This window comes from Theropithecus gelada, chromosome X (assembly GCF_003255815.1).
Source record: "Theropithecus gelada isolate Dixy chromosome X, Tgel_1.0, whole genome shotgun sequence".
NCBI lineage: Eukaryota > Metazoa > Chordata > Mammalia > Primates > Cercopithecidae > Theropithecus > Theropithecus gelada.
Window position 1 is genome coordinate 117,740,648 of NC_037689.1, and position 25,944 is coordinate 117,766,591.

General features: G+C 43.0%; 1 protein-coding gene across 2 annotated transcripts; it reads left to right on the top strand.

Annotated features, from left to right (window-relative positions):
* The first annotated feature begins 935 nt into the window (after positions 1–935).
* ATP1B4 (ATPase Na+/K+ transporting family member beta 4) lies at positions 936–21,970 on the top strand. 2 transcript variants are annotated; one of them, XM_025372936.1, is made up of 8 exons: positions 936–1,082; positions 5,358–5,622; positions 9,561–9,689; positions 9,954–10,058; positions 14,090–14,286; positions 15,093–15,149; positions 17,384–17,479; positions 18,177–21,970. In XM_025372936.1, exons 1-8 carry the CDS (start codon positions 1,020–1,022, stop codon positions 18,336–18,338), a joined length of 1,074 nt encoding a protein of 357 aa, XP_025228721.1. In that variant the 5' UTR covers positions 936–1,019; the 3' UTR covers positions 18,339–21,970. The 2 variants fall into 2 exon arrangements, with proteins under 2 accessions (XP_025228721.1, XP_025228722.1); XM_025372937.1 differs by having other exon boundaries at positions 5,358–5,610.
* Positions 21,971–25,944: the final 3,974 nt, after the last annotated feature.

The following is a 25,944-nucleotide window of genomic DNA, read 5'->3' on the forward strand; positions in this document are numbered from 1 at the left end:
GAGTATAATGGGGCTTGATTTGTGAAGGAAGGATCGCAAACTCCATCCAGGCCTTTTAACCACCCAGGCTCCAGTGGGGTGGACTCCAAACAGACCAAAAATGCTATACAATATTCTTAACTGTTTCTTCTAATTTTTCCTTTCTTTGGATCCCATGTTGGTTTCAGGAGTTATATATGTCTGGGAAACTGACACTGCAAAGTTCTGGCTTGTTCCCTGCCCTGATGCTAAGGGATAAATATAGATCTCAACCACTACAGAAATTTGGCCAGGATTTGGAGGGGTGTGTGTATGAGGGGCAGTGACTGATGGGGCCACTCTGACATGTGGGCTAGAAAAAGGCTTCCTTATGTCTAAGACCCTCTTTGGGGCAGTGAAGAATGAAGTAGGAGCCTGGCTTCTAAAATCAGAAAGAATAATCCACATTTTAAGAAGCTCATGGATTGACACAAATAAGAAATATTGTAGGTGGCTTAGAGTGTGTGCGGGGGTAGGGGGAGAGAGCAAAGGGAATCTTTCCTGACATCCTAGATCCTTTTGCATGAGATCAGCCTTATGAAAAAGGCAAGTTATTCTTGGCCGTCTCCCCTCACCCCCAACTCCCACCCACACCCACCCCCTGCATGCACTGATATCCAACTCTCAATTGAGAAGAACATGACTTAAGATTTCCATTGGGCCCATCATATCTCAAGCACTGGAGAAAGACAAGGGGTGGAAAGACACATAAAGGGGGGCGGGGCGGGGGGTGAGTTGCTCATCCTCGTGACCCAGAATATCTCCCCCTCCTTGTAATGATGAGCTTGCTTTTCCATAAGGGCTTTCCCTTGATTCAGGGAAGGGGCCAACCAATGAGAGAGGGACATGTTAGATTATTTTGGGGAAGGGCTCATGCCAGGAGGGTTCACTTTTACCAGGCGCCAAGTGTCCCCAGCAACCAGTGTCTCCTGTACCAGCAGAAGCTCCAGAACTCTCACCTGATTGCCTGCCTCTGCTGCGTCTTTGCCCACTGAACAGTCATGAGAAGGCAACTCCGATCCAGAAGGGCTCCATCCTTTCCTTACAGTTATCGCTACAGACTCGTGAGTGCCGGAGAGCAGAATATTTTGCTGCCCCCCACCGCTTTTTCTAATGGGGTGGGTTGGGGGCTGTGCAGACCTTGGTTTACTGCTGCCTCTCTTTGGGATGGGCATAAACAGCGAAGTTTAGGGAAACCCAGGGTTTCAAAAAGGAGCAGTGACTCCCAGCACCCCCGGGTACCCTAAATTGTTGGATAAAAGGAGGAAGCCCCTCTTCCTGTGAAACAAAGATAAGGGAAGGAGAAGATAACAGAGAATAACGGGCTTATAAAATCTTTTCTTGGGAGTATAGAATTTTCACAGACCTTTTGGAGTATAAAAATTTAATTCTAATGGCAAGAAATTTAGCCAAGAGGGAAGGAAAGAGGAAGAGGAAATGAAAGGCACTGCCTACCCAGCTGTCTCAGTACCCTTGGGTGGTAGCTTCTTAGAGTCCAGCTGCTCTCTTTCTAAAGTAGAAATTCCAAACTATAGCTAAAATCATAGAATCCCCAATAGGAGCTGGGAGGAATCCTAGACAATATATCTCCAGAACCCCTCATTATATAAAGGAGGCTACTGTGGCTCAGAGCACAGGAGTGACTTGCAAGTTAGTGGAGGAGCCAAAGTGAAAATGCAATATCCTCACTTCTAATCTTGTGCTCTTTCCATTGTATTTGCAGTATGCATCTTCCAAACCCCCGATCTGCCGCTACCCATTTCCATCCTGATTGCCACGCCACACTGCCCAACATACAGACACATATACATTGTTTTGGTCTCACCGTTTATCTCCAGGGTGTATCACAAATTATTTGATCCAAAAGTTTCTTTGCATTTATTTTGCTATAAGACATTAATGTATGCCACACGCAGTACTTTTTGGGGAGAGGATTTTGAAATGTTCCCCAGAGAGGATTGTGATCTGAGCCCCAGGAGGAAACAAAGTCTAAGCCATTTTTCTTTGGGTATGGCCACTTATGTAACCAGGGAGTTAAGTGAAAACTGTTAACAGCCCGCAGAAGAAAACATACATTATTCTAAGTTCCTATCAACCTACAGAGGGCTTCTCTTAGCTTTTTAGCCACAATTCAAAGAATTATTTAACTTCCCCCAAAGTTTCTTCCAGCTCTCAGAACAGTTACAATCTGCAGGGGTATAAAACTATTTCTTACTTGCCTTCTTTTCTACGTAATCTGGCTAAAATGTTGTGTATAATTTCAGTTATTTGTCAAGAGGCTTGGATTTTAAATGCATCAGGGGATCTTGATCCTTATAATACTTGATCAAATTTAAAAAGAAATTAATGCAATCCTGTGCTAATTTCTCTTTTAAAATTAACCAGCCATTCAAATGTTTATGGTGTATTACTGCTCAATGCAGGGCACAAATTTAAAATTTATCCTTTGGGTCATACTGTTCATTTATATATTTGTTTATATGTTTATATATTTAGATTGCTCAAAATGGAGCCACCCTCTGTTCTTCAGACTCTTCTCTTTTAGGGAAACCTGATGACCCCATTGCACACCCACTACCACACCCCAGCACACTCACACACAGTATCACATGAGGGTAGTGTCACTTTAGGAAAGTGACAAAACAGAATCTTAGGGATAAGCATTCTCATTACCAAAGGATTTTCTATTGGATTTCATTAAATAGTTTCACAAAGATACATTTTACATTTAATTAATGAGGATCTTTTGGGGAAGGTCTCTCTTGCACAGTGTGACCATCTCCTTTACCTGGAAGCAGAGGAGAGGAGAAAAGATTTGAGGTTCCTAAAGCAAAGCTCAGGAACCTCTCACAGCCTCTCGGGTGTGAGAGCTGTAAGGGCAAATTAGCCGTGAGAAGATTAATTCTTCTCAGGAGGGTAAAGCTTTAATGACAAGCCATCTGTAATGGGATTATCATGAGAGCCCATATCTACAAATAAGATCAGGCTGAGGCCTAGACCAGCTGCCTCCTCTGTGGAAGGTTGAAGGCAGGCATCGTAACAAGGAAAGAAAAGAAAATTGTTCAGGAAATGTAAAGGGAATATATATTTCTCCTCAATGAAGTGTTATACTTCAAATTCACTGAGATTCTCGGGTGCAGTAGATTCTCTGGGGACCGTGATTGCTACCCACTGTGATATACATGACAGCTCAGTTAGGGTGACAATCTCTGTGAAAGCATTCCTGCAGAGTCCTGCATCAGGAATTTTAAGTCAGGCAGGTATCACTGATATTTGGTTAGGACATACTGGGTCAGCTTTACACTGTGGAGGGCCATCGAGAGGCTAGAAAATATGGACTCTCCCTCTGGGTGCTCAAAATGTAGTTTGGGAGTTTAAATGTGTACATAGGTTCACACACAAGTGAAAGATATTAAGAACATGCATTAATCCATTCAACATTGAGTGATGGATGAAGTTTATTTTCCTAAGCCTTACACTGTGAGCCTGTCAGTCAGCCATCCTTGATTATAATAAGCACCTAAAATCTTTTTCTGTGTGTTTTTTTGAGACAATGTTTCACTCTGTCACCCAGGCTGGAGTACAGTGGCATGATCACAGCTCACTGCAGCCTTGACCTCCCAGGCTCAAGCAATCCTCCTGCCTCAGCCTCCTGAGTAGCTAGGACTACAGGTGCACGCCACCATGTCTGGTTAATTTTTTAAATTTTGTAGAGACAGGGTCTTGCTATGTTGCCTAGGCTGTCCTTAAACTCCTGAGTTCAAATGATCCTCCTTTCTTGGCCTCCCAAAATGTTGGGATTATAGGCGTGAGCCCTAAAATCCTTTAGGAACACAGAACCTAAAGCATTGTGTTTCATTAATCTGCTAAGCTACCTCTAGGCACTTGTGCTTAATGTGATAGAGGAGAAATATCATTGTCCAGGATATCAAGAGACACAGGTTCCAAGACTGTCAACTCTATCATGAATTTACTGCATGGCTTTGGCTAGATCCTGTCCCATCTCTGGGCCTCAGATGGATAAGTAAATCTTGAAGGTCCCTGTCGGTTCTGATGTGATATTTTATATAGAGCTGTACATTGGAACAAATTAGAGAGCAATTCAAGAGGGCTTATAATCAAGAGCTAGATAGTGCTGTGCAGACCGAATGCTGAGAGCTGAGCCTTGTCATTCTGTATCACTTTTACTAATTCTGAGCAATCCAATTTGCTGAGCCCTCCTCCCCCCAGCAAAGGCAGCATTTTCAGCCGAATGCCCTCTAAATGGCCTTTGAGGGATCAGGCAGGGAGGGAGCAGCACAGAGCCCCTGGTCTCTAGTGTTTGACACATCCTACCCCAACAGGTGCACAGCCCCGCAACTCTTCTGACTTGGACAGCAGAGAAGGGAGGGCAGCCTCATTTTCTGCTGCTGCAATAAGCCTTGGCAAACCCCCAAAGAGCAAAGATACAATTCTCCGGCCTGTGGTTGGGAGGTATTTGAAACACCACTTTGGTGAAGTCTAGGTTTCTCTCTCTCCCTCTCTCTTTTTCAGTTTAATTTTCTTAGAATCACTCAGAGAAGATTACAGTTTCAAATCTAAAGTAATGGCTGCAATCAGTCAATCAACAAATATGTGCTGAGTATGTATTACGTGCCCAGCTTTTTGCCTAAGGCATAGAGGGGGGACTAAGGAAGCCTGGGGTTCCAGCTCTCAGATGGTCTTTCCAACCAATTTAAGGTAGGAAGAAATTCAAACTAGGGCAATAATCAGAGAAGCAGTTAATAACTTCCCATCTATTGTTTCTGTTGGGAAGGAAGGCTAAGTTTTGAGGAGGGGTACAGTAGTTGGCCTCTCCTCCTGATGTCCATCCCGGGCTATTTTTAGACACAACTTAAAATGGTGAAGTTGAGCAGCTGAATGTGTACAGGGTGTTAGGATAAAGCTGACTTGGACTGAAAGTTTGCCATCACGGACACAATGTCTAAGACTATTCCACCCTCTTCCTGTGTGAGCTCACCTCTGCTCTGATAGGCCAAGGTTAAGTGGGAGGTCAAGGCCCAGAACACAGTAGTGATATGAACAGTCCTTGGAGAAGAGCCCAAATGCCTGAAGCTGAGAATAAAACTTGCACCTCTATGGAAAGAATACTGAGTCAAAATGGGTCATAGAAAGGATATTTCCTCCAAAAGAACAGAGAGAAAGAAAATCCACCTCTTGTAACAACATGTATGTTTATGGGGAAGTGGAAATTTGAAGCATCTCCAAATATTGAGTCATTTCAATTTATTTTTGGCTGGTGGGATGCATCATTGTACTTTTTTTTTCAAAAAGGGTGTTATGTTTTGTCACTGCTCCAGGATGATCCGGATGAAGTGAACCAGAACTACTTAGCAGATGAAGAGGAGGAAGCAGAAGAAGAGGCACGGGTGACAGTGGTGCCCAAGTCAGAGGAGGAGGAAGAAGAGGAGGAGAAAGAAGAGGAGGAAGAGGAGGGAAAGGAGGAGGAAGAGGGTCAGGGTCAGCCAACAGGCAATGCCTGGTGGCAGAAATTGCAGGTCATGAACGAATACCTGTGGGATCCAGAGAGAAGGATGTTTCTGGCCCGAACAGGTCAGAGTTGGAGTAAGTCCCAATAGTTCCAATGCCAAAGTCTGGTGTCCTTTGCTTTTGGTGTGGTGTCCAGGGCTCCTTTACCATACGCTGGATGGGCTTGTCTGTGAACTTCTCTTTGCACTTCATGTAAAGGCATCAATGCCTAGGGAAATGCCTAGACTGTGGACAGATTCCATCAGAACAAACTCCAAATGGATGAACAAACTTGACTGTGTAACTGAAACTCACTGGGCTCAACATCAGTTGCAATGCAGAGAGACAGTGAGAATGAATTGAAAAAGCACATGACTTTTTAAAGTCCCAGTCCTGTCACTTTCTATCCATGTGACCTTGGACTCATCATTTCCCCTCTCTGAGTCTCAGTTTCCTCACCTGCCAAATGAGGAAAACAATCCCTGACTTGCTTCTCTCACAGGATCAGAGTGAGACTCCAATTAGATGTTAAAACTGTAAAGTTGAAAGAACTATGCAGAAGACTTCTTGTAAGATATGAGACTCAAATGCCTGCTAACCTGACCAAGTGTTTTTATGAGGCCTTATCACCTGGTAATGTCAGAGGAGACCCAGGAGGCGTGTCCCTGGCCCCAGCTTGTGGATGTCTTCCTCTGCTATGATAGACATGTTTTATCAATGGCAGAATTTATATTCCTTAGCATTTCCTCTTTGCATCATATGCTGCCATCATTTTTACTCCACAACTTCCCCATCACTCCCCTCCTACAGTCTTACCCACCTCTTAAACTATTAATGCTGAGCCTTCTCCTCAGGAGATTTAGCCAGTGGTAAAATTCACACTTGCCACAGTCTCTGCACAGCCCAGAAAAAGAGCAGCTGCTGGTTTGGAACTCAGTCAATCCACAGAAGAAAAAAAATAGAGGATGCCAAGGATGAAATAACAGTCCCCTAGTGCCAAGGGTCTAGGTTGCTGAAGTTGATGGCCATGTCTTCTAAAGGCCCCTTGGCTAAGAATTCTTTCCCTCATAGTTAATGTTGCTAATTCAGCTCAGTCAAGGTGAAACAGTCAGCTCTGTTTCCTGGAATTAGGAATAGCAGGTGTGGGACTCTCATCTCCCTTCGCCCTTCCCCAATTCCCAGCCCCACCCCTGACCATCCCACAAACTCTCAACTGGAACAAATGTACCATTTAAGGAACATTCCGACATTCTGGAAGCTGCAGACAAATACTGGACACTCACTGGGGCTCCAAGGGTGCACAGCTGTTTCTCCCTTGCCTAAAGAGGACTGGAAAAACAAGCCTTGTGAAATGCAAGTGTGATTCTGGGAGGGGGAGCCTAAACAGCCAGCCATTAGAACTTCACCAGATGAGCTGATCCAAATTGCTTCTGTGAAAGACAATACATAGGCCAATAAGTGGGGATGAGGGAGGAAGGTTCAAGTGCCCAGAGAAGATATGGTAATAGCGACACTGCGTGATAAGCCATAGCCAGACCTCTGAGTAGCAGGTCTAAGTAGAGCCCAGGAATTCTTCTGTTGGGCTACCCTGGGCAAAGGGCAAATGGTACTGTTAATGCTTCAGCCATAGAGCACATGCCTTGCTGTCTTCTTTCCTGAGAACAAGGTGCCTACTTGTGCACTTACTAATGCTGTCCCAACTTGGACATCAACCTGCCCAATATATTTACCAGGCCTATGAATATAATCTGGGCCTTTTCTTTGGTACCTGCACATCCCTATTCTTGGAAACTCTATGTTATTTTACTGGATACCAACAAGAATCATACAAGGTAGTAATATTATTATCCCCATTTTACAGATGCAGAAACTGAGGCTTAGAGAGGGTAAGTAACTTGCCTATAGTCACATAGTTACTAAGTGGCAGTGCTGGGATTTCAAACCCTGGTTGGATGAACACCAGAGTTCATTCTTTTGCCAGAACACTGCCCCATTTCATGAACTCTAACAACGAACAAGGCCCTGATGTGTAGGGCCTCAGGACCTGATAGGGTGTTTTAGTGGGAGAAATGAAGAGTTGGGAGCATGGTTACTCAGTGGTCTGTCCAAGCCTGGGTGGGGGCATTGAGGAAAGAACCCTAGAGTACCTGGAGGAAAGACCCAAGTAATACTTGGACATCCAGGGCAGAAAGTGTCAGAGGGATCAATGGGTTCAGATGGGGACTGTGCTTGGTTTTGCCTGGGGGTGGCTGAGCTAACTATCTCAGTCTGTGATTACCTATCATAAACTCTAGGGCACCAACTCCTGGGTGAGGCTAAGGGGACTTATTGCTAGTGTCATTCTCCTATCTACAACTTCCTGGTCACACATCCTGGGAAAAAAGGAAGATATCTCCAAAGGAATGTACCTGTGTTCCATTGCTTTCCCTTCATCCATGAAACTGAGTCTTTTGATCTCCATGGATGGCTCTAGCTGTTGATCCATTCCCAGGATGGGCATGGGGTAAAGGAATGGAGGCAGAAACACAGGGCAAATCCCATTAGATAGCCAGTGGACAGCAGCCAAGTATCACAGGCACACAGGTGCTGTCGTTTATTCTCCAGGGACTCCAACTGAATCAATGTGTTCATGTTCCAGTTCTGCTTTAGTTCATCTTAATAAAATAAAAAGGGTCAGTTCCATTTCCAGTCAGATTACTATGGGTTTTTTCTCCGTTCCACAATACCTTTTTGGTTAATTTTATTTGGTTCATGGTTCAATTTAAAAATTAATATTTGGATTCAGTTTGGGGTACAGCAAAGTTAAGTGGTTTGTTCCAGTTTTTGGTTCATAATTCAGTTCAAATCTGTAGGTCCAACATCATGTCATTGCTATGAACAGAGCCAAACGTTGTTGCCTGAGAGAGCCCCAAGGAGGGCTTGAAAACAGTTTCTCAGCAGCAATCTCAAGCTCATTCACCTCACTCATTGTTGCCTAATCCTGGGACAAACCTAGTCCTAATACAGCCCAAAGAGGGAAAATTCACACAACTATGCTTCTGGTCCTACAGCACTAATAATAATGTTAATAATAACCGATGATGACTGCCACTTATGGTGCATTTAGTATTCGCCAGGCTCTGTGTTATGCTATTTATATGCATTATTCAATGCTAAGAAGTAAGTACCATTATTGTACAGACGAGGAAATTGAGGCCCAGAGAGGTGAACAGCATGTCCAAGATTAAACAGCTTGAAAGTGGTACAGTCAGGATAGGATGTAAGGAAAGACTGAATTTCAGATATTGTTAGGGATATAGATAAGAATCTGAGGTAAGTGCTGTTTTTATCCCCATCTTACCTGTAAGGAATTGGAGGTGCAAGGAAGTTCTATAACTTGCCAAAGTTCACAGGCAAGTGTCAGTGATTAGGTACCGTTTCCTCCTTTTCCCTTCCCCACCCTGTGTTAGTGTTCTTTTTGAAAAGCAGAGCCATTTTATTCATCTTTGATAAAGATGAATAAAATTTGAAATAAGCAGGGCAAAACCTCACTTTGCCTTGACTGGAGGCAAGTCCAGTGGAAATTCATCAAAAGTTTGAATTATAGACTACGTGGAAAGAAATGCTGTTTTCATCACTTGCAAATACCTATAATTATTGGAACCAAGCTGCTAGGACTCTTCAGGGCATCCACTTTAATGAATAGCAAAGAATGATTTGTACTTAGGACATCAACGGTTGCCCAGAGGACTCTCAAGCAATTTGCCCTCTGCAGTACTTTAAACTCCACTCCATTGTATTCTTGTTCATGGCCATCATTTGCTCAGCAAGCCCTTCCATCGGAGATGTTGTAAAGGTAAACTGCAATTAGACCCCTGACACAAGCCTCACTGACTCCAAACTGGTGAAATCTGAATAAGCAAGGACATACTGAATCTGGGGAATTTTTTTAAAGAGCCATTTTTTGGTTGGGTTGGTTCTGGTTCATGAGTCCAAGCAGGGAGGAAGGGCTTGTTGGCAAGCACTGACCACTCTCATCTATGATTGCTCTGCAGGCCTGATCTTACTCGTTTACTTCTTCTTCTATGCCTCCTTGGCTGCTGTGATCACCCTCTGCATGTACACACTATTTCTGACCATCAGTCCCTATATACCAACCTTCACGGAGCGGGTAAAGCCTCCTGGTGAGTGTGCCCAGATGCCCTGTGTTGTCAGAACTTGCTGGACAGAAATATGCTTGCACAGCATGTTCAGCCTCAATTAACTTTGGCTCTTCCTGGTAATGACTTAGAGATTCAATTATTAGGAGGAAAAGTAAAATGGTACTTGGCAAATTATGATTCTTTTTATTTTGATTGCTTGGGGGGAAATGGTTTCATGGGAATCAATACAAAAAAAAATTATCCCAAGAATGGGTTAATATATCCAAGACCTGTTTTCATTGCCAGGCGTTATGATCAGACCCTTCGCCCATAGCCTTAACTTCAACTTCAACGTTTCTGAACCCGACACTTGGCAGCATTATGTGATTAGCCTAAATGGCTTTCTCCAGGGTAAGTAAGTTCCTCTGAATAGTGGAAAGTTCTTTTGAAAGGTGGTGTGTGGGAATCCAAAATTCAAAATTCACCTGGCCCAGGAATCCCAGTCTTACTAACCCCAACTCGTCATGGTCTGTCCTTACTTTGCATCCCCCTTAGCACCTGTAGCTACAATCAGAATTGCTCTAGTGTGTGACTGCATGTTGTCTTGAAAGCATACAAGTCAATTTTCCAGCAAGATAAGCTCTTTGAGGCAGAGAACATTTTTCTTTTCTTGAACACGATACAGCACCCAGTTAAGTCCTGAACATATCCAGATGGCTCAATAATGATCATTTATAGAAGATAATTCTGGGGGGAAATAGTGGTGGGAAAAGAAGAATGTTCTCCAGAGCTGGAAGGTTTCTGTCTTCTAAACTTTCTCAAGATAAAAGAAGTCATTTCTTGGAGATGGGCTAACTTGAAGGGAGAGGGCAAGTGTCTTTATTTTATTTTATTTATTTTATTTGAGACGGAGTCTCACACTGTTACCCAGGCTGGAGTGCAGTGGTGCGATCTCTGCTCACTGCAACCTCCACCTCCCAGGTTCAAGCGATTATCCTGCCTCAGCCTCCTGAGTAGCTGGGGCTACATGTGCGTGCCATCACGCCCTGCTAATTTTTTTTATTCTTAGCAGAGACGGGGTTTCACCGTGGTAGCCAGGATGGTCTCGATCTCCTGACCTCATGATCCGCCTGCCTTGGCCTCCCAAAGTGCTGGGATTACAGGCATGATTCGCTGCGCCTAGCCAAGTGTCTTTATTTAACAGCATTCCAGAAAGGAGTTAGAGGAAGAATCTCTGGGTGGCAGTCGCTCCAACATTCTGATCCCAAATATTTTCGAGGTGCCTATCTCTATAGTGTCATCAGATAAATTTTCAGGGGCAAATGAATGGCTTTGTGGGAGACCTTTTCACAAGGTAATATCTGAGGTAGCAGCTTGGTTAAGGTTAACAGAGCACACAGGTTCTTTATGCAGCTATCAAAGAGGAGCTCCAGTGGGGTTTGCATTTCTGCACCTAATCTTTGTGGGGAAAAAACGCCAGTCATTCTGGCTTGGTTGTCCTGGCCTGGTTGAAGTGGGGTTGATCCATTCTAGGGGCAGCTACTATTACAACATGTGCACTGAATTAGGAGAACAATCTCTTGTCATGTGCTAGGAAGTGTTATTTAAATACATAAATTTGGTCATTTAACTTTAACTCTGCATAATAAAGTTGATCGTCCTCATTTTATAAATGAGGAAACTGAGACTCAGAAAGGGGGAGTAACTTGATCAAAGACTCTGGCAGCAGAACCAGTGTTTGAATCCACATTTCATGTTCTTGACACCCTTCGCTGCTGTAAGTGTTATAACGGGACCAAAAACATGGGCATCTCCTGGGAGTTTGTTAGAAAGGCAAAATCTCAGACCACATTCTAGAGCTACTGAATCAAAATCTGCATTTTTAAAAAATTCACAGGTAATTTGCAGGAAATTTAAAGTTTGAGAAATGCTGCTTTTCATAATTCTACACTGCTGTCATATGACCAAGAGTTAGAAACTCAGCTTTATATCAGTAAGGGCCAGTGTTATTTTGGGTAAGTCTGAGTTTCAGATTCCTTACCTGTGAAATGAGGGGAGACGGGATCTGAGTCCATGTAGTTCTATTTTTAGCCACAGAAATGTTTTAGGCATCATGGCCAGCACAGTATCTTCTTTTGTTTCAGAATGCTTGCAAGTGATTGCAAATATATTGCCGGATTCCCTGCTGAGAAAATCCCTCCAAGAAGCTAGTAGACAGAGAAATACCAATTCTGACCTGATGATGATGGAAGCAGGAAATGTTAGGAAAAGCACTAGTTTTTCAGTTTCTAAGAGTAGATAATGTGTCCTGCTAAAAAGAAGCACATCTCTGAAATAGACATCCCAGAGTATCACTTTCACTCCCATGAGGACTGGGATTTTGCAATAAGGGTCATGTCCATGTCACATTATTTTTAATGGAACTACCTCAAGAGAAACAATGAGCACATGACTGCAGCCTCTATTTAGAAAGTTATCTGAGCATAGTTCTTGTTCTAAAAAATTAAAACAAAGCCTTGAATTAAATGTAGCTTTGTCAAAGAAAAAATAAAGGCATAGCCATAATTGGATAGGTTTAAAATTCCCAGTTGCCAATTAATAATATCAAACCCAAGTCACAACCTGTGGGTTTGATATTATTAGATGAGAATTCAGCAGTACGTTTTGAGTTTTACCTCTGGTAGATCATAGGTGCAAAATCTCCTCTGAAATACTGAGCTACTTTGAACATTAATACATAGGGACTGAGTCTAACAGGACTAACTGGGCTGCATCATTTAGAATCAAATTGGAAATAATGCAGTAATTTCTAAAGCCCAGTTTTATGTATGAAATTTGGCAGCCCAAAGAGTTACCTCATGGCCGGGCGCAGTGGCTCAAGCCTGTAATCCCAGCACTTTGGGAGGCCGAGACGGACAAATCACAAGGTCAGGAGATCGAGACCATCCTGGCTAACACGGTGAAACCCCGTCTCTACTAAAAAAAATACAAAAAACTAGCCGGGCGAGGTGGTGGGCCCCTGTAGTCCCAGCTACTTGGGAGGCTGAGGCAGGAGAATGGCGTGAACCCAGGAGGCGGAGCTTGCAGTGAGCTGAGATCCGGCCACTGCACTCCAGCCTGGGCGACAGAGCGAGACTCCGTCTCAAAAAAAAAAAAAAAAAAAAAAAAAAGAGTTACCTCACAAATAGCCTCTTTAAGCTTGCTCCCTGATGTATGTATCCTTTGACACATGTTACATTCCATCCAATGTAAAGGACATTAACCCTGAATGTCTCAGGCCTCAGTAGACAAGATCTCATGCCCTCACCATCCCCGTAGAGACCCCGTGGTTGTCATTGGTTTCTATCTTTTAACTTATGCTTCTATTTTGCAGTGCTAACTTCCTTCTGTAAAGGATGAAGAGCTGGCTTATTCCCTCCCCTGCCTCCTCCTCTGCCTCTCCTTCCTACTCCACCTCCTTCTCCTCCTCTTCCTCTTCTTCCACTTTCCTTCTGTCTCACAACTCATACTTCTCACTCTCTTACAATCAGGTGCCTCTCACTGACTTCAAAGGGAGACATTGTAACTGACCAGCGGGTTCACCTTGCCCACTGCCTAGACGGAGCTGATTTATCAAGACAGGGGTATTGCAATAGAGAAAGAGTAATTCATGCTCAGCCTGCTGTGCAGGAGACTGGAGTTTTATTATTACCCAAATCAGTCTCCCCAGGACTATTTCTCTATTGCAATCAAATCCATGTACATTGGGTGGGCACTGCCCTGCCAGTAAAGACAGTACCAGAGTCGGTCCCCAGCCCAAGAGAACTAGGTGGCTGCTTGGGCTGGCCTCTGGATCCATTGCCAGCTGAGGGGGTGGGGGGGGGAGGGCTACTGAACCAGGAGCAGGTGGCCATAAGGGCAATCCCAAAAGACCACCCAAATTTGTAACCACCCAATGGGTTCACCTTGTTTCCTAAGTGAAGTTAAGGAAATTTAACCCAGCAACTTAGCTTCCTTATATATACACCATACCCTGAATATTTCATTCCCTCTTCCAAAATCTACCAACTATGTGCCTATTTCTCTCTCAGAAGTAGAAGGGACAGCCTTCCAAGTTTACAGTTTATCATATCTGAAAAGAAATGGTGGAAAATAGAGAAAAATTATAAAGTGACTAACATAGGACCCAGAGATGGATATCCAGAAGTTCCATGGGAATGAAAAGCAAGGGAACAGGCAATCAAACTGGGCTGAAGTGACTAGTCAGGAAGACTTCCTAGAGGGATGGCTGCCGATGAAGGCTGTTGGGTACCTGATGCCAGGTCACAGGGAGACTGAGTGGGCTTTCAGAGGCATACAAACAAGCTGGAGAAAGGAAATTTGGGAGGGAGGACTACTGAACGCATGGCCTTCCCCTGTAGCACCTGTCTAACATAACCCGTTGCCACTCACACATGCTTTAGGTTATAATGACAGTCTTCAAGAGGAAATGAATGTAGACTGTCCCCCGGGGCAGTACTTCATCCAAGATGGCAATGAGGATGAGGACAAGAAGGCCTGCCAGTTTAAACGCTCCTTCCTAAAGAACTGCTCTGGTCTGGAGGACCCAACTTTTGGATACTCTACTGGACAGCCCTGCATCCTTCTAAAGATGAACCGGGTATATTGGCTTTTGATATCTGGTGGTGATAAGTGAATGAACTAGATAGGAGGGCTCTGGCCACTCCATTTGTCTTGGGCTCTGTCTTCACACACCACAGGTTTGGTCATTTTTACTGACAGCATCAGAAATACAAATAACCAGATAAGCCTATCAGTTTCTTCTCCCCTCCCCCAAGCACTTCCTGTGGCCATTCTTCTCCTTCACTCCCAAACCTGCTGCTTGATGGCCTTTGTCAAGAATGGGGTCCTAGTCAAGTGCAGTGGCTCGAGTTTATAATCCAAGCTACTTGGGAGGCTGAGGAAGGAGGATTGCTTGAGCTTAGGAGTTCAAGTTTAACTTGGACAACATAGTGAGACCTCATCTTTAAGTTTTTAAAAAGTATTTTAAATAAGGAATCAGATACTGAGCTGTTTGAAACAGGGGATTGACATGAGGGTGGCATGGGGGACAGTTCTTACATCATAAAAATGCATTTTTCTTCCATCCTGTCATGACTTAGGTGTGGCAGAGCCTTATCAGTCACACCCCTCTTGAAATTAGAAAGTTCTTTACATCTTTAGAGTTGACTTGCTGAAGTTTCCCCTTGTGTGTAAATATCAGGCATAAATACAACACGGAGTAAGTTGAGCTGCTTAGCTCTAAAGATGTTTTGCATTTTTTGCTTTTTGTAACATTTCTGAGAAGGCGAAATAGATGAAGTATATGCCTGAGGAAGGATGATTGGGAGGAGGGTTAGAAAAGCCCCAATTTTTACTGTCAAATATGTTTTGTTAAAAAAAAAACCACTGGTTTTCTTTTGATAGGTTGTAGGCTTTCGTCCTGAGCTTGGAGATCCTGTGAAGGTTTCCTGCAAAGTCCAGGTAAAGAGGCCTTTTGAGTAAGCATTGTTAGCACATCTGTTTCACGCAAAAAGGTAGTCCATCCCTTTCAAGGACTTACACATGGATGGTAGGCTAAGGAAAAGGTTAATCTTTTCATAACTACACCTCTCTTTAGTTCCTTCAGGTTTTCCTCTTTCCAGAAAGCATTCCACTCATGTGTGTTTGTGTGTATAGTGTATGTGTGTGTGTGTCAGTCAGTGTGTCATGGTTAATACTTGTGAAAACCAAAGAATGAACCTCAGCTAGGGGCCACAGCGGGGAACAACAGTGTGCCAAGTCATTAATTGAGATTCTGTGTACACTTTTGCTTAGCTCTAATTACTTGTTTCTTTGAACTAAACAAACAGCTTTCATTAGAGTCATTAGTTTCCAGATTTTAAAACTGAATTTCACATTTTGCAGCAATGACCAGTGGTACTGGGTGTTGCAATCACAAATGACTATAAGGGAAGTATAAACAGAACTCGATTAATATGCTAATTAACTGTCCTTCGAGGGACCATTAACTTCTATCTCATCTGTACCAATTAGCTCCCTTGTAGGAAAAAGCCCTTAGATCTTGGGTTTACTTCTTAAACAGGCAGTAGCTTTCTCCTGTTCTGTGACATCAGCTGCACCCCCAGACCTGGATAGTTGTCTTGCAAATACGTGAGACCTGGTAATCCCATTCTCAGTAGGAGAAATACAGTTGAAAACTTCAGTCTTCATGGTGGCAGATCAGAAAACAGCAAAAGGCAGCATTTATTCAGCCAATATCCCACATTCAGCAAGCATTTATTGATCACTTATTATATATCAGATCCTCTGCTAGGTGTTAGAAGTGTTGAGGTAAGAGTACGGCTCTGTCTCTGAAATCAAGACAATCAAGTATTACAAGTGCTATGAAAAGTGAAGATGAGCTCTGAAAGGTCCGGCAGTCCTTGCCAAATGAACAAGGTAGGAAGCACATTCTGTTGTCATGTATATGTGTAAATATTCACAGTGTGAGGTGAGACTACAAACTATGCGAACTGATTCCCCAGACCTTCACGAAAAATAAATTTCGTTGCTTTTTAGAAGAATGTATTACAAGTAAATCATAAAGACCAACTTAGTCTTAAGCTAGCGTATTAACTGGACAGAGTTCTACTTATTGTTCCCTAATGGAAGCTGTTTGTTTTTCAGCTTACATCAAACCTTGCTGAGAACTGTCCTTTCTAAAATTGCTTTAATGTTTTAATTATTATTTTTAGCTACTTCCTTACATATTTTATGTCCTTTTAAACACATATATTAAGAATTTCTATACATTCTATAATAAACAATACTGGTCAAACCCACACCCATTTGTGGAAATCAAGCAGGATAAGGTAATGACTAGAATAAATTAAGGAGAGATTAGTTTGTACCAAGAACAATTAAAGTATATTGACAGAAGTAATCACATGACCTTAGTGAGTAATTTACTAGTAGTGATGCACTATTTGTCCTTACTAGCCCCCAGACCTCTGCTGTTTAGGGCAAGCCGAATGTATCGCAGAATGGGCAACCCCCTGCCTGACATAATGTGATAAGGGTAGACCTGTTTACTTTAATCATTTGCATACCCAAACTCTTGTTGCTTACCCCTCTGACCCCACCTACTGTAATTAAGCACTACAGAGAATATGGTCAGAGACATGAGTCTAGGTGAGCCAACTGTAGGCTGTGTGCCTGTGTATCAGGTACCTATGCACTTGATCTGACTTCCAATAGAACCGAGCCTGCAGTGTGCAAATCATGGAGTGGGATTTACTAAATATGTTCTAACATATATCTCCCTCAGCTCCAAAGTCCAAGACTGTGTCCCAGGCTCAGTGTGATTCTTTGGAGAAAGGCTGGAGTTGTCGGGCCTCTTTCCAGAACAGCATCAGATACTGCAAGCCCTTTGGACTGCTTCTGTCTGGGTCCCCCAGAAGCCAACAGAGAGCCATACTGAGCACCTTTGGCCTCCTCAGTTCAGGCCTTCTATTCAACATCCTTTGAACTGAAAAGACAAGGCACAGTCACTCCCTAAAAATGCTCTTCTAGGGACAGGTCACGGCTGAGCTCTGCCCCATTCTGCTTTCATGGTCTTCCTGGAACAGTTGGTTATGGGTCACACAGTGATTTCGCCTGAGGTACAACTCCCTTTAGCTCAGACTCTAACCCACTCTGTGACCCAGCACCCCACATATACCTGCTTTTGCTTACAGAGAGGTGATGAAAATGACATCCGATCCATCAGTTACTACCCAGAGTCGGCTTCTTTTGACCTCCGCTACTACCCTTACTACGGCAAACTGACTCACGTAAGCTGTATCCCCTTTAGTCATTGCTGTCAGAAAGGGCTCAGTGACAAAGGAAGAGCTGGCTGGGATCTATGAGAATTAGGGAGCAGGAGATAGTAGAGGGGTAAATAGCTGCTGGCCATAACCAGGAGCTCCCTCTACCAATTCTTATCACAACCACACTCCTTTCCATATCCGAAAGAATCTCATATATGGCCTAGTTTAACCTTTTAAGTTTACAAATGGGAAAATTGGGGTTCAGAGAGAAAAAGTGACTTGCCCAAGACCTTACAGCTAGATAGTGGCAGAGTCAGGAAAGATAAATTACTACCAATGTGCCTAAACCTGCATTAATAATCACGCTTCTGTTTCTCCCATTTGAAGTGCTGGGGTCAGTCCCCAACAAAAGGACTCAATAGACACTAGTTTTGGTTTAATTCATGGTCTGATCTCCAGAAAAATCATATCATGCTGAGTCAGAATTGGTTTTTCCCAGAGGACAATCAGATATTTGACAGTGACTTATCAGAGAAATGTATGATTTTCCCACACTTTCCCAGCGCAAGGAGAGTATGTCAGTTGCTTTGGCCATTTGAGAATTGGCATCATGGGATTTGCTCAGTTCTCTTTGTGAGGGGCATCATCCTGCAGTGATTATCTGATCACTTCCCTCCTACCACCTCCCCACACTTAGAATTTATTGTTCTTCTACCTACAGGTTAACTACACATCCCCCTTGGTGGCAATGCACTTTACAGACGTGGTGAAGAACCAAGCAGTGCCTGTGCAGTGCCAACTGAAGGGCAAAGGCATCATAAATGATGTCATCAATGATCGTTTTGTGGGCAGGGTAATCTTTACCTTGAACATAGAAACCTAAGAACTTCAGGGGACCATTCTTACCAGTTCTGTTTCTGTTTTATCTCATGGTATCTCTGGTAGCACTTGAATTCTTTTTCTTCAGATAGGACACAGCCAGATGGACATCTAAGACAGCAGATCATCTTTCCTTGCCTATGACATGTGTATAAAATGACATTGTGGAAGCTGTTTGATTTTTTTAAAGGTAGTCTCTCCTGATGACAAACAGAGTTTATTAATTTCCTTTCCCTCCACTTAAAACTAAAACCTGTTCTTGCTGCTGGTAGTCTCCCTGTAGCATAAACACAGTATCTGGTAAAATTTACAATAGCCATGCAATAGCCATCAAGGAGAATTTCTATTATGATTATAAATTCATCATGTTTTCTAAAATTCTGTTGGTTTTAGAGGTCAGATTCCTCCCAACCAGGCTAATAATCTAACATATTTTTTAAAAATCTGCCTAAGCCGGGTATGGTGGCATGCATCTGCAGTCCCACCTATTCGGGAGATTAAGGCAGGAGGATCACTTGAGCCCAAGAGGTCAAGGCTGCAGTGAGCTGCATTGCACTCCAGCCTGGGTGACAGAGTGAGAACCTGTCTCTGAAGAAAATAAAACCTGCCTGGCAAGGTCTTTCCCTGGGAATCACCACTCAGACCAACCTAGACAACCTAGACCATTATATCTAAAGACCTCTATATCCAGAGGTGCTTAGGAAGCTTCTGCCTCCCACAGACAACTAAATGCTTATTCAAAGACTAGGTTATTTTCAACTGGGAAAAAAGCAGTCCTAACAGGATATTGTCCTGGGATAGAGATGAAGACTGTCCCTGTGACTTTTTAAAGAGGTGGGGCTCACTGCAACTGGGGAGAACACTTAGCATATGGATATGATTGGTGTTTGATTCCTTGCTCTCTGGTGTAATCGTCTAAAGGCAAACATTCCTGCAAACAGGTTTTTCTCAGCTTCAGGCAGAGGAGACAACATGGAAGAAGATTCCCACCAGCTAGTTCTTCTTGGGCTATTTGTTTGACTATAGCATGGTGTTTTTTGAGACCATCAGAGGTGGTTACATTGACCTTCTGCTACAGCTCTGGAAATTGAAATCAGAGTCTGTCAATGAATACATGACAAGACAGAACGTTCCTGCCAGGCCAGGCAAAAGCCGAGACCCATTAGCAAGTTTAGCATTTACTTTAAAAATGACATGAGGCAGATGCGTATCCAGGATGTGGATCAGCCAGGTCACTTTGTCTTATCTTTGGTCACCTGATCACTCCACCGCTTCTTAACACTTCCACCAGGGGGAGGGCTGGCACAAGAAGAAGGAAAAAAAAAGCAAGCATCAGGGAATAGTATAGTGTATCAGGGTCCGAAGCAAGTTCAAATGCCACATAGGAGCATCCAAAGTCTGAATCTCCTCTATGATGTTTCCTTTCTCCCAAAACAGGGAACTGGCAGTCTGGTAGTGAAGACAAGCAAGTGGAGAAGTTATAAAATATAGTTTAATGAGAGTTAAAAAACTAGTATGTGGAAAGCTATGGGAACATGAGGGAAAATACCTTGAGCTGAGAAAGTAGCAGAGGAAATTTCGCATGCAAAGCCACAGTCATGAAGAGACCATGGTGTGTCTGGGTAACTGTGAGCAGTTTATGTAACTGGAATGACAAGGGTTCAGAGGAATGGCAGGGAGTGGCAAGAGATCGAGCTAGAGAGGTATTCAGGGACGGAAAGAGGACTTTGAGTTTTATCCAATAGGTGAAAATGAGTAATTAAAGCATTTTAATCAGGGAGGCTCTGTGATCACATTTGGATTTTATTTTATTTTACTTTATTTATTTATTTATTTATTTATTTTTGAGATGGAGTTTCGCTGTTGTCGCCCAGGCTGGAGTGCAGTGGTGCGATCTCGGCTCACTGCAACCTCCACCTCCCGGGTTCAAGTGATTCTCCAGCCTCAGCCTCCTAAGTAGCTGGGATTATAGGCACACACCACCATGCCCAGCTAATTTTTGTATTTTTGGTGGAGACAGGGTTTCACCATGTTGGCCAGGCTGGTCTCGAACTCCTGACCTCAAGTGATCTGCCTGCCTCAGTCTCCCAAAGTGTTGGGATTATAGACGTGAGCCACCGCACCCAGCTTGTATTTTAGAAAGAGCACTTGGCAACCACTATGTGAAGGGTGATTGGAGAAGGACAAGACTGTGGAATGGGGAATAAGGAAGGAGGAGTTTGGAGAATGACTCCAAAGGTTTGAGCTTGGCTAGAACCGGTAAGATGGTGACATTGTTGATCAAGACTGGGAATACAAGAGAGAAGCAGGTTTGGGGAGATCAATTTTGAACATTTTAGATGTGATTTTCTATTGGTCAGACATTGATGTGGAGATGTAAACACATGTAGGGTTGGGAAAAGGAAACATGAGAATGAAAGCAACATTGGGTTAAGGGAACTTGCTTAAGAAATTTTAAGCTATTTAATCTTGGGAATTGAAGCCAGTCATGTAAACATACCACACCAATCTAGTCCCTAACAGTGTTTTTTCTCTTGGCATTGTGGCGGAAAGAATTGCTGTTCCTCTTTGGAATCTCCTTCCCAGACACCTTCAAAGTCTTATTGACAGAGTAGAGGGAGGCCAACCACTACTAATAAGTAATAGAAGATATAGGATCTTCTACAGTAGGTTAATGGGAAATACAAAAACAAACAAACATACAATGAAACTGCCTCCTCTCAACCCATTTTCTTAACAAATTCAATTTTCAAAACTAACCTTTAAAAATAAAAGGAACAAAATGAAAAAGACAACAACTTTTAAACCACTTGAAAATTACCTCAAACAATCAAACTCTCAAGATTCAGTAGTAAAAGATAATAGAACGTTAGATCTGGAAAGGATATTAGAGAGTGTTTAGAAAAAACAACTTGCATTGCATCTGACTCCAGGTCCAGTGCTCTTTCTACTCTGAGCTGCTGCTTACCAGAAAGTACCATCTTCTTAAAAATCAATGAATGATATCCCAAACATTTTGAAACATATGTAAATTTTGAGTTAAAATAGTTAACATTTCACAGGAATTCAACTACTGGTGCTATATTTTATACATAATACATGATCCTGTTAAATGCATTGACTATTAGACAAGGAATTATGAATCATTTGTCAAACAATATTTCTCTTTCAATGGAATCCATTGTGTCCACAATTGCAAAGCAATATTGAAGGGCACTAAGATAGTTTGTGTTGTCAGCTAAGACATGAAAAATATAGCTTTACTATACAGAACTGGATGTGATAATATATTCATTAAAGTTATATTTTAACTGTTCAATAAACTTCTAGTAGATTAATTTAAATAGTTCCCCATATTGTGCTGCATCAGGATTTGATTTGTATGCCATCTGTTGCAATGCACTTGGTTTTACTTGCTTGTCAATGAGAAATATTATTTCCAAATGTTTTCATGGTTTTGTCCATGCTGGACTTTGGTTATGATTTTTCACCTTCTACGCCCCTGAAATCATTATCCTAAAGTAACCTTTCTTAGGCACCTATTTTCTGGGGATCAACATGTAAAAAAACATTTATATTGTCTTGAGGAGTTGTCAACAACAATAAATTGAAATAAAAAAGAAATGTACGATTTTCTCTTTCTAGACCATATCACTGATTTTCCCAGAGGAATATTGGGCAGCCATGTGGGTGGAAAACTTGACAATTGACAACCTGTTAGTTAAATATTGTTTTTCTTCTCTCTCCTCTCTTTTTGACTCTTGGGGTTTAGTCATAGGAGGATAAAACTAAAAGTTGTTTCATTTCTGGGCATTTTTTCTTTTGTAGTCTCTGTGCTCTGGTTTCTCATTAGACTGCTTTGTGAGAGCAGCCTTTTTTTTTTTTTTAAATCAAGGTTGAGTCCTGGTATAAACTGTTATGTTTGTTTGTGTAGGAGAGGAACACTAAGAGAAACTTTCAGGGGGAGGGAGGGACAGAATCAAAATTCAAAGAGAAACTTTGAAAATGTTTGATGAAAGTCTGGCTAAATGGCTTTAAGGGACATCTAGCCACAAACTGTCTCCCAGAGCAAATCTCTAATGGCAATTGCAATTAAAGACATAAATGTTTCCAATCCCTTATTCAACTCAGGGGCTAGGCTGTAGCAGGAAACTTTCCTTCTTTCCTTGGAAGCTGCCTCAGTCTAAAGTCTGCTAGGCAACAGATCCCTGATCCCAACATATTTCTAATTCTTCATTAGAGTCATTTTCTTTACTGCCTCCCTCTTAAAATAGTCATACATAATAAAGTAATTTAACCAAACCATACAGAAGTGTGATTTACACTGTGCTTTTATCCAGGCAGAAAATGGAGATTTGGGTATTTATATGCATATGTTGGGAGGAAGGAGAGTGGATACAATGTATGGAGGCAAAGGGCAAGGGAAAATAAATGGAAACACTACTTCACAAAGTTCTTTAGTTGCAATCTAGAAGGGAAGAAGGGTTGATACTGGGATCCAAAAGTTTTAAGCAGAATATAGTAGGCTTTCAGTCTGACAGCTTACTCTGCAGAATGTACTTCCATGCAGACCCCTATATGACCATAACTCAACAAGAAATAGATAGCACACTTGACAAAAAAAAGGATAATTGGAAGAAGATTTATTTACAAAGGGATTACTTACGGAAGCATAGATATAGGGAACCACCAATAACACAGTAACCCAACCTAGTAAGAGCTGAACTCTTACCATCTCTTGACCCTAAGGTATAGGAGCAGGAAATGGTTACTAGAACTCAGAAGGAATGAGTTGTGTACAATTGGCTGCCTTGAGAGGAGTGGTGACTTTGTTGAAGGACTGAGCTAACCCAAGGTGATCTTTTAGGGAGAATAAATACTGCAACTTAATTTTTCTCATTGGCCAAACCCAACCAAGAGCTGGGGGTGGAGGGGGGGGGACAACAAAACAAACAAACAAACAAAAAATGATTGATGCAGACCATATAGGTCAGACTCCTAAAAAAGAAAGCAGGGTGGAGAAAGGTGGAGAGTGCATCTGGAGGGGCAAACTGGCGATATCTAGCACAGTTACTGAGTGGAGGTTCTGTGAGCAGACTCCTTGGAGCCTGGTATAGTGTTGGAATCATCTACTGAACCAACCCTAGGGACTGGGGCAATTTTATTTTCATACATACTTTGCTTCATGGCTGTGGGGTCAAAGGCATTAGGCTTTTCCATTATAGAACTTTTTTCTCTATTCTTTAGTATTTATTCCCTTTTCAAATTTTCTCATTCATACTTTCTAATCTGGTGTCCTTTGGTATATTATTTAGAACTCTTTTGCTTGCATGTGACAAAACAAGCAAATGAACAAAAAAATTCAAATTGACTTAAGGATAAAGGGGAATTTACCAAATCAAAAAACTGAAAAGTCCAGTTGTAGTTTGGGTTCAGGCATAGCCAGGTCCAGGAACTCAAAGGTGTGATTAGGAAGTAGTCTCTCTCCACCTCTCTATTCTGCTCTCTATTAAATCAAGATAGGCAAGAGGGCTGCCTGCCTTGCCAGGCCTACATCCTCAAAGGTTAATGTCCAGTTGAAAAGAAAGCTTCTCTTTCCTGAAAATTCAAATAAAAAATAAAAGATTCTTAAGCGAGGCTTCAAGTGGCTGACTAGTGGCATCTCATATTTGCCTCCTCTACTAATAAGAACTAAAATAGCGAGTAGATAATCATGCTTAGAATAGACCATCCAAGGAAGAACACTGGAATTCAACAGAAACGTGGTAAGAAACACCTAAAGCAAAGAAGGAGAGGGAAGCAAAGCAGCCTAATCAGCTGGAATCAACTGGGAGCCTGGAGAGACTCCCCAGTGCTGAGAAAGGGTAAATGAGAGGCCCCTATGGGATCCACATTCCCACCACGAATCCCTGCCATTCTAGCCAGGGGAGAGCCCCTAGATTCTTGCAGACCCTGAAACTAACCTAGAGAGCTACCTGGAAACTGCACAATGACACTGCTCCAGGGAGAGAGTCTGTGCTGGGCCCCACACTCCCTCCCATTCCTAAGCAGCTACATACAGCAAAGGGCCATTTTGAGAGCCCAGCCCACAATTGACTGCACATTGTCCTGGGGCCCAGCAGCACCCTGGCTGAGGTGCCACCCAATTGCAGTTTGCCACAGGGCTGAGGCACAAGCACGATGCAGCCTGGCACAACCAAACTTGGGATACAAGAAGAACATGCACTCCCCACCTGCTGGAATAGGCTGCTGCCACTGAAGGCAACTTGCAGTCCCCAGTGGCAGGGCTGCAGCATGGCTGCTGCCACACCCCACTTGAGCGTTCCACTGGGACCTAGGGATTGCCTCACCTTTGCCTACTATGGCAAGTGTCTGCACACACTGTCGAGGGAACTGCCCACCCCAGCATTGCCCCACACTCCATGCCAGAGCACACAGTCAAAGGGTCTGGGAACTGCCCAACCCAGTTCCACCTTTAACACCTAAGTACTCCTCCTGGTGGCTGAGATTGGGCCTACCGGCCTTGCTGATACCACCCAGCTGGCACCTACCTGAACAAGCCACCTGCAGACCTGGAGACTGGCCCACCCAGACCATCGCAGCCACCACCAATGCCAGTGTGCTCCACTCAGGACCTAGAGGGTTCTCTTGCCACTGCTACTGCCATTGCCCACACCACATTGGCTGCCCAAGGGCCCTGCCCACCTGCCCAGCCCACCACTGCCACTACCAGCATCTGAGCAAGCCACTTGGAGGCCCAAAGATCAGTACCCCTGGACCCACTGACGTTAGTGCCAGTATATACTGCCCTGGGGCCCAAGGACAGACACAGCCCATAGCTGCTGCCACTGGGGCCCAAAGACTGGCCCACCTGGTATCTCAGTCCCCAGCAAAATGTCATTAATAAACATACCTTAAGCCATCCAGGAAATTACAGATACCAGATGTTGCTTACAGCCAAAGAAATCACACAGAGGCCCGGTGTGGTGGCTCACATCTGTAATCCCAACACTTTGGGAGAGCAAGGTGGGAGGATTGCTTGAGGCCAGTGGTTGAAGACCAGCCTGGGCAACATGTTGAGACTCTGTCTCCACTAATAATGATAATAATAATAACAGTAAACAAAGAAATCATACAGAGACTATGCTACTGCATGCACTCAGAATCAGAGCCAAAGTGCCCTATCCAACCAACACCATAAACACATCATCATGAAAAAGTCCTCCTCTACAAGAACAAATTTAAAAAATCGGAGGGAGCAACTGCTACACCAGATGCACAAATATTAACACCAGGACACAGGAAACATGAAAAAGCAAGGAAATATGACACCTCCAAAGGAACATAATAATTCTTCAGAACAGATCCCAATTGAAAAGAAATTTATTAAATCCCAGAAAAGGAATTAAAAATACTGATTTTAGAGAAGCTCAGTGATTCCAAATAGCCAAAGCAATTGCAAGCAAAAAGAGCAAAGCTGGAAGCATCACATTACCTGACTTCAAATTATACTACAAGGCTATAGTAACCAAAACAGCATGGTACTGGTATAAAAATAGATGCATAGATCAATGGAATAGAATAGAGAACCCATAAATGAATCCACATAT

Bases quoted from the DNA above. Each gene is read 5' to 3' on its own strand.
- ATP1B4 (XM_025372936.1), top strand. From the start codon at position 1,020: ATGAGAAGGCAACTCCGATCCAGAAGGGCTCCATCCTTTCCTTACAGT. The intron at 14,287-15,092 runs GTATATTGGCTT...TTCTTTTGATAG, and splicing joins TCCTTCTAAAGATGAACCGG to GTTGTAGGCTTTCGTCCTGA. The intron at 17,480-18,176 runs GTAAGCTGTATC...TTCTACCTACAG, and splicing joins ACTACGGCAAACTGACTCAC to GTTAACTACACATCCCCCTT.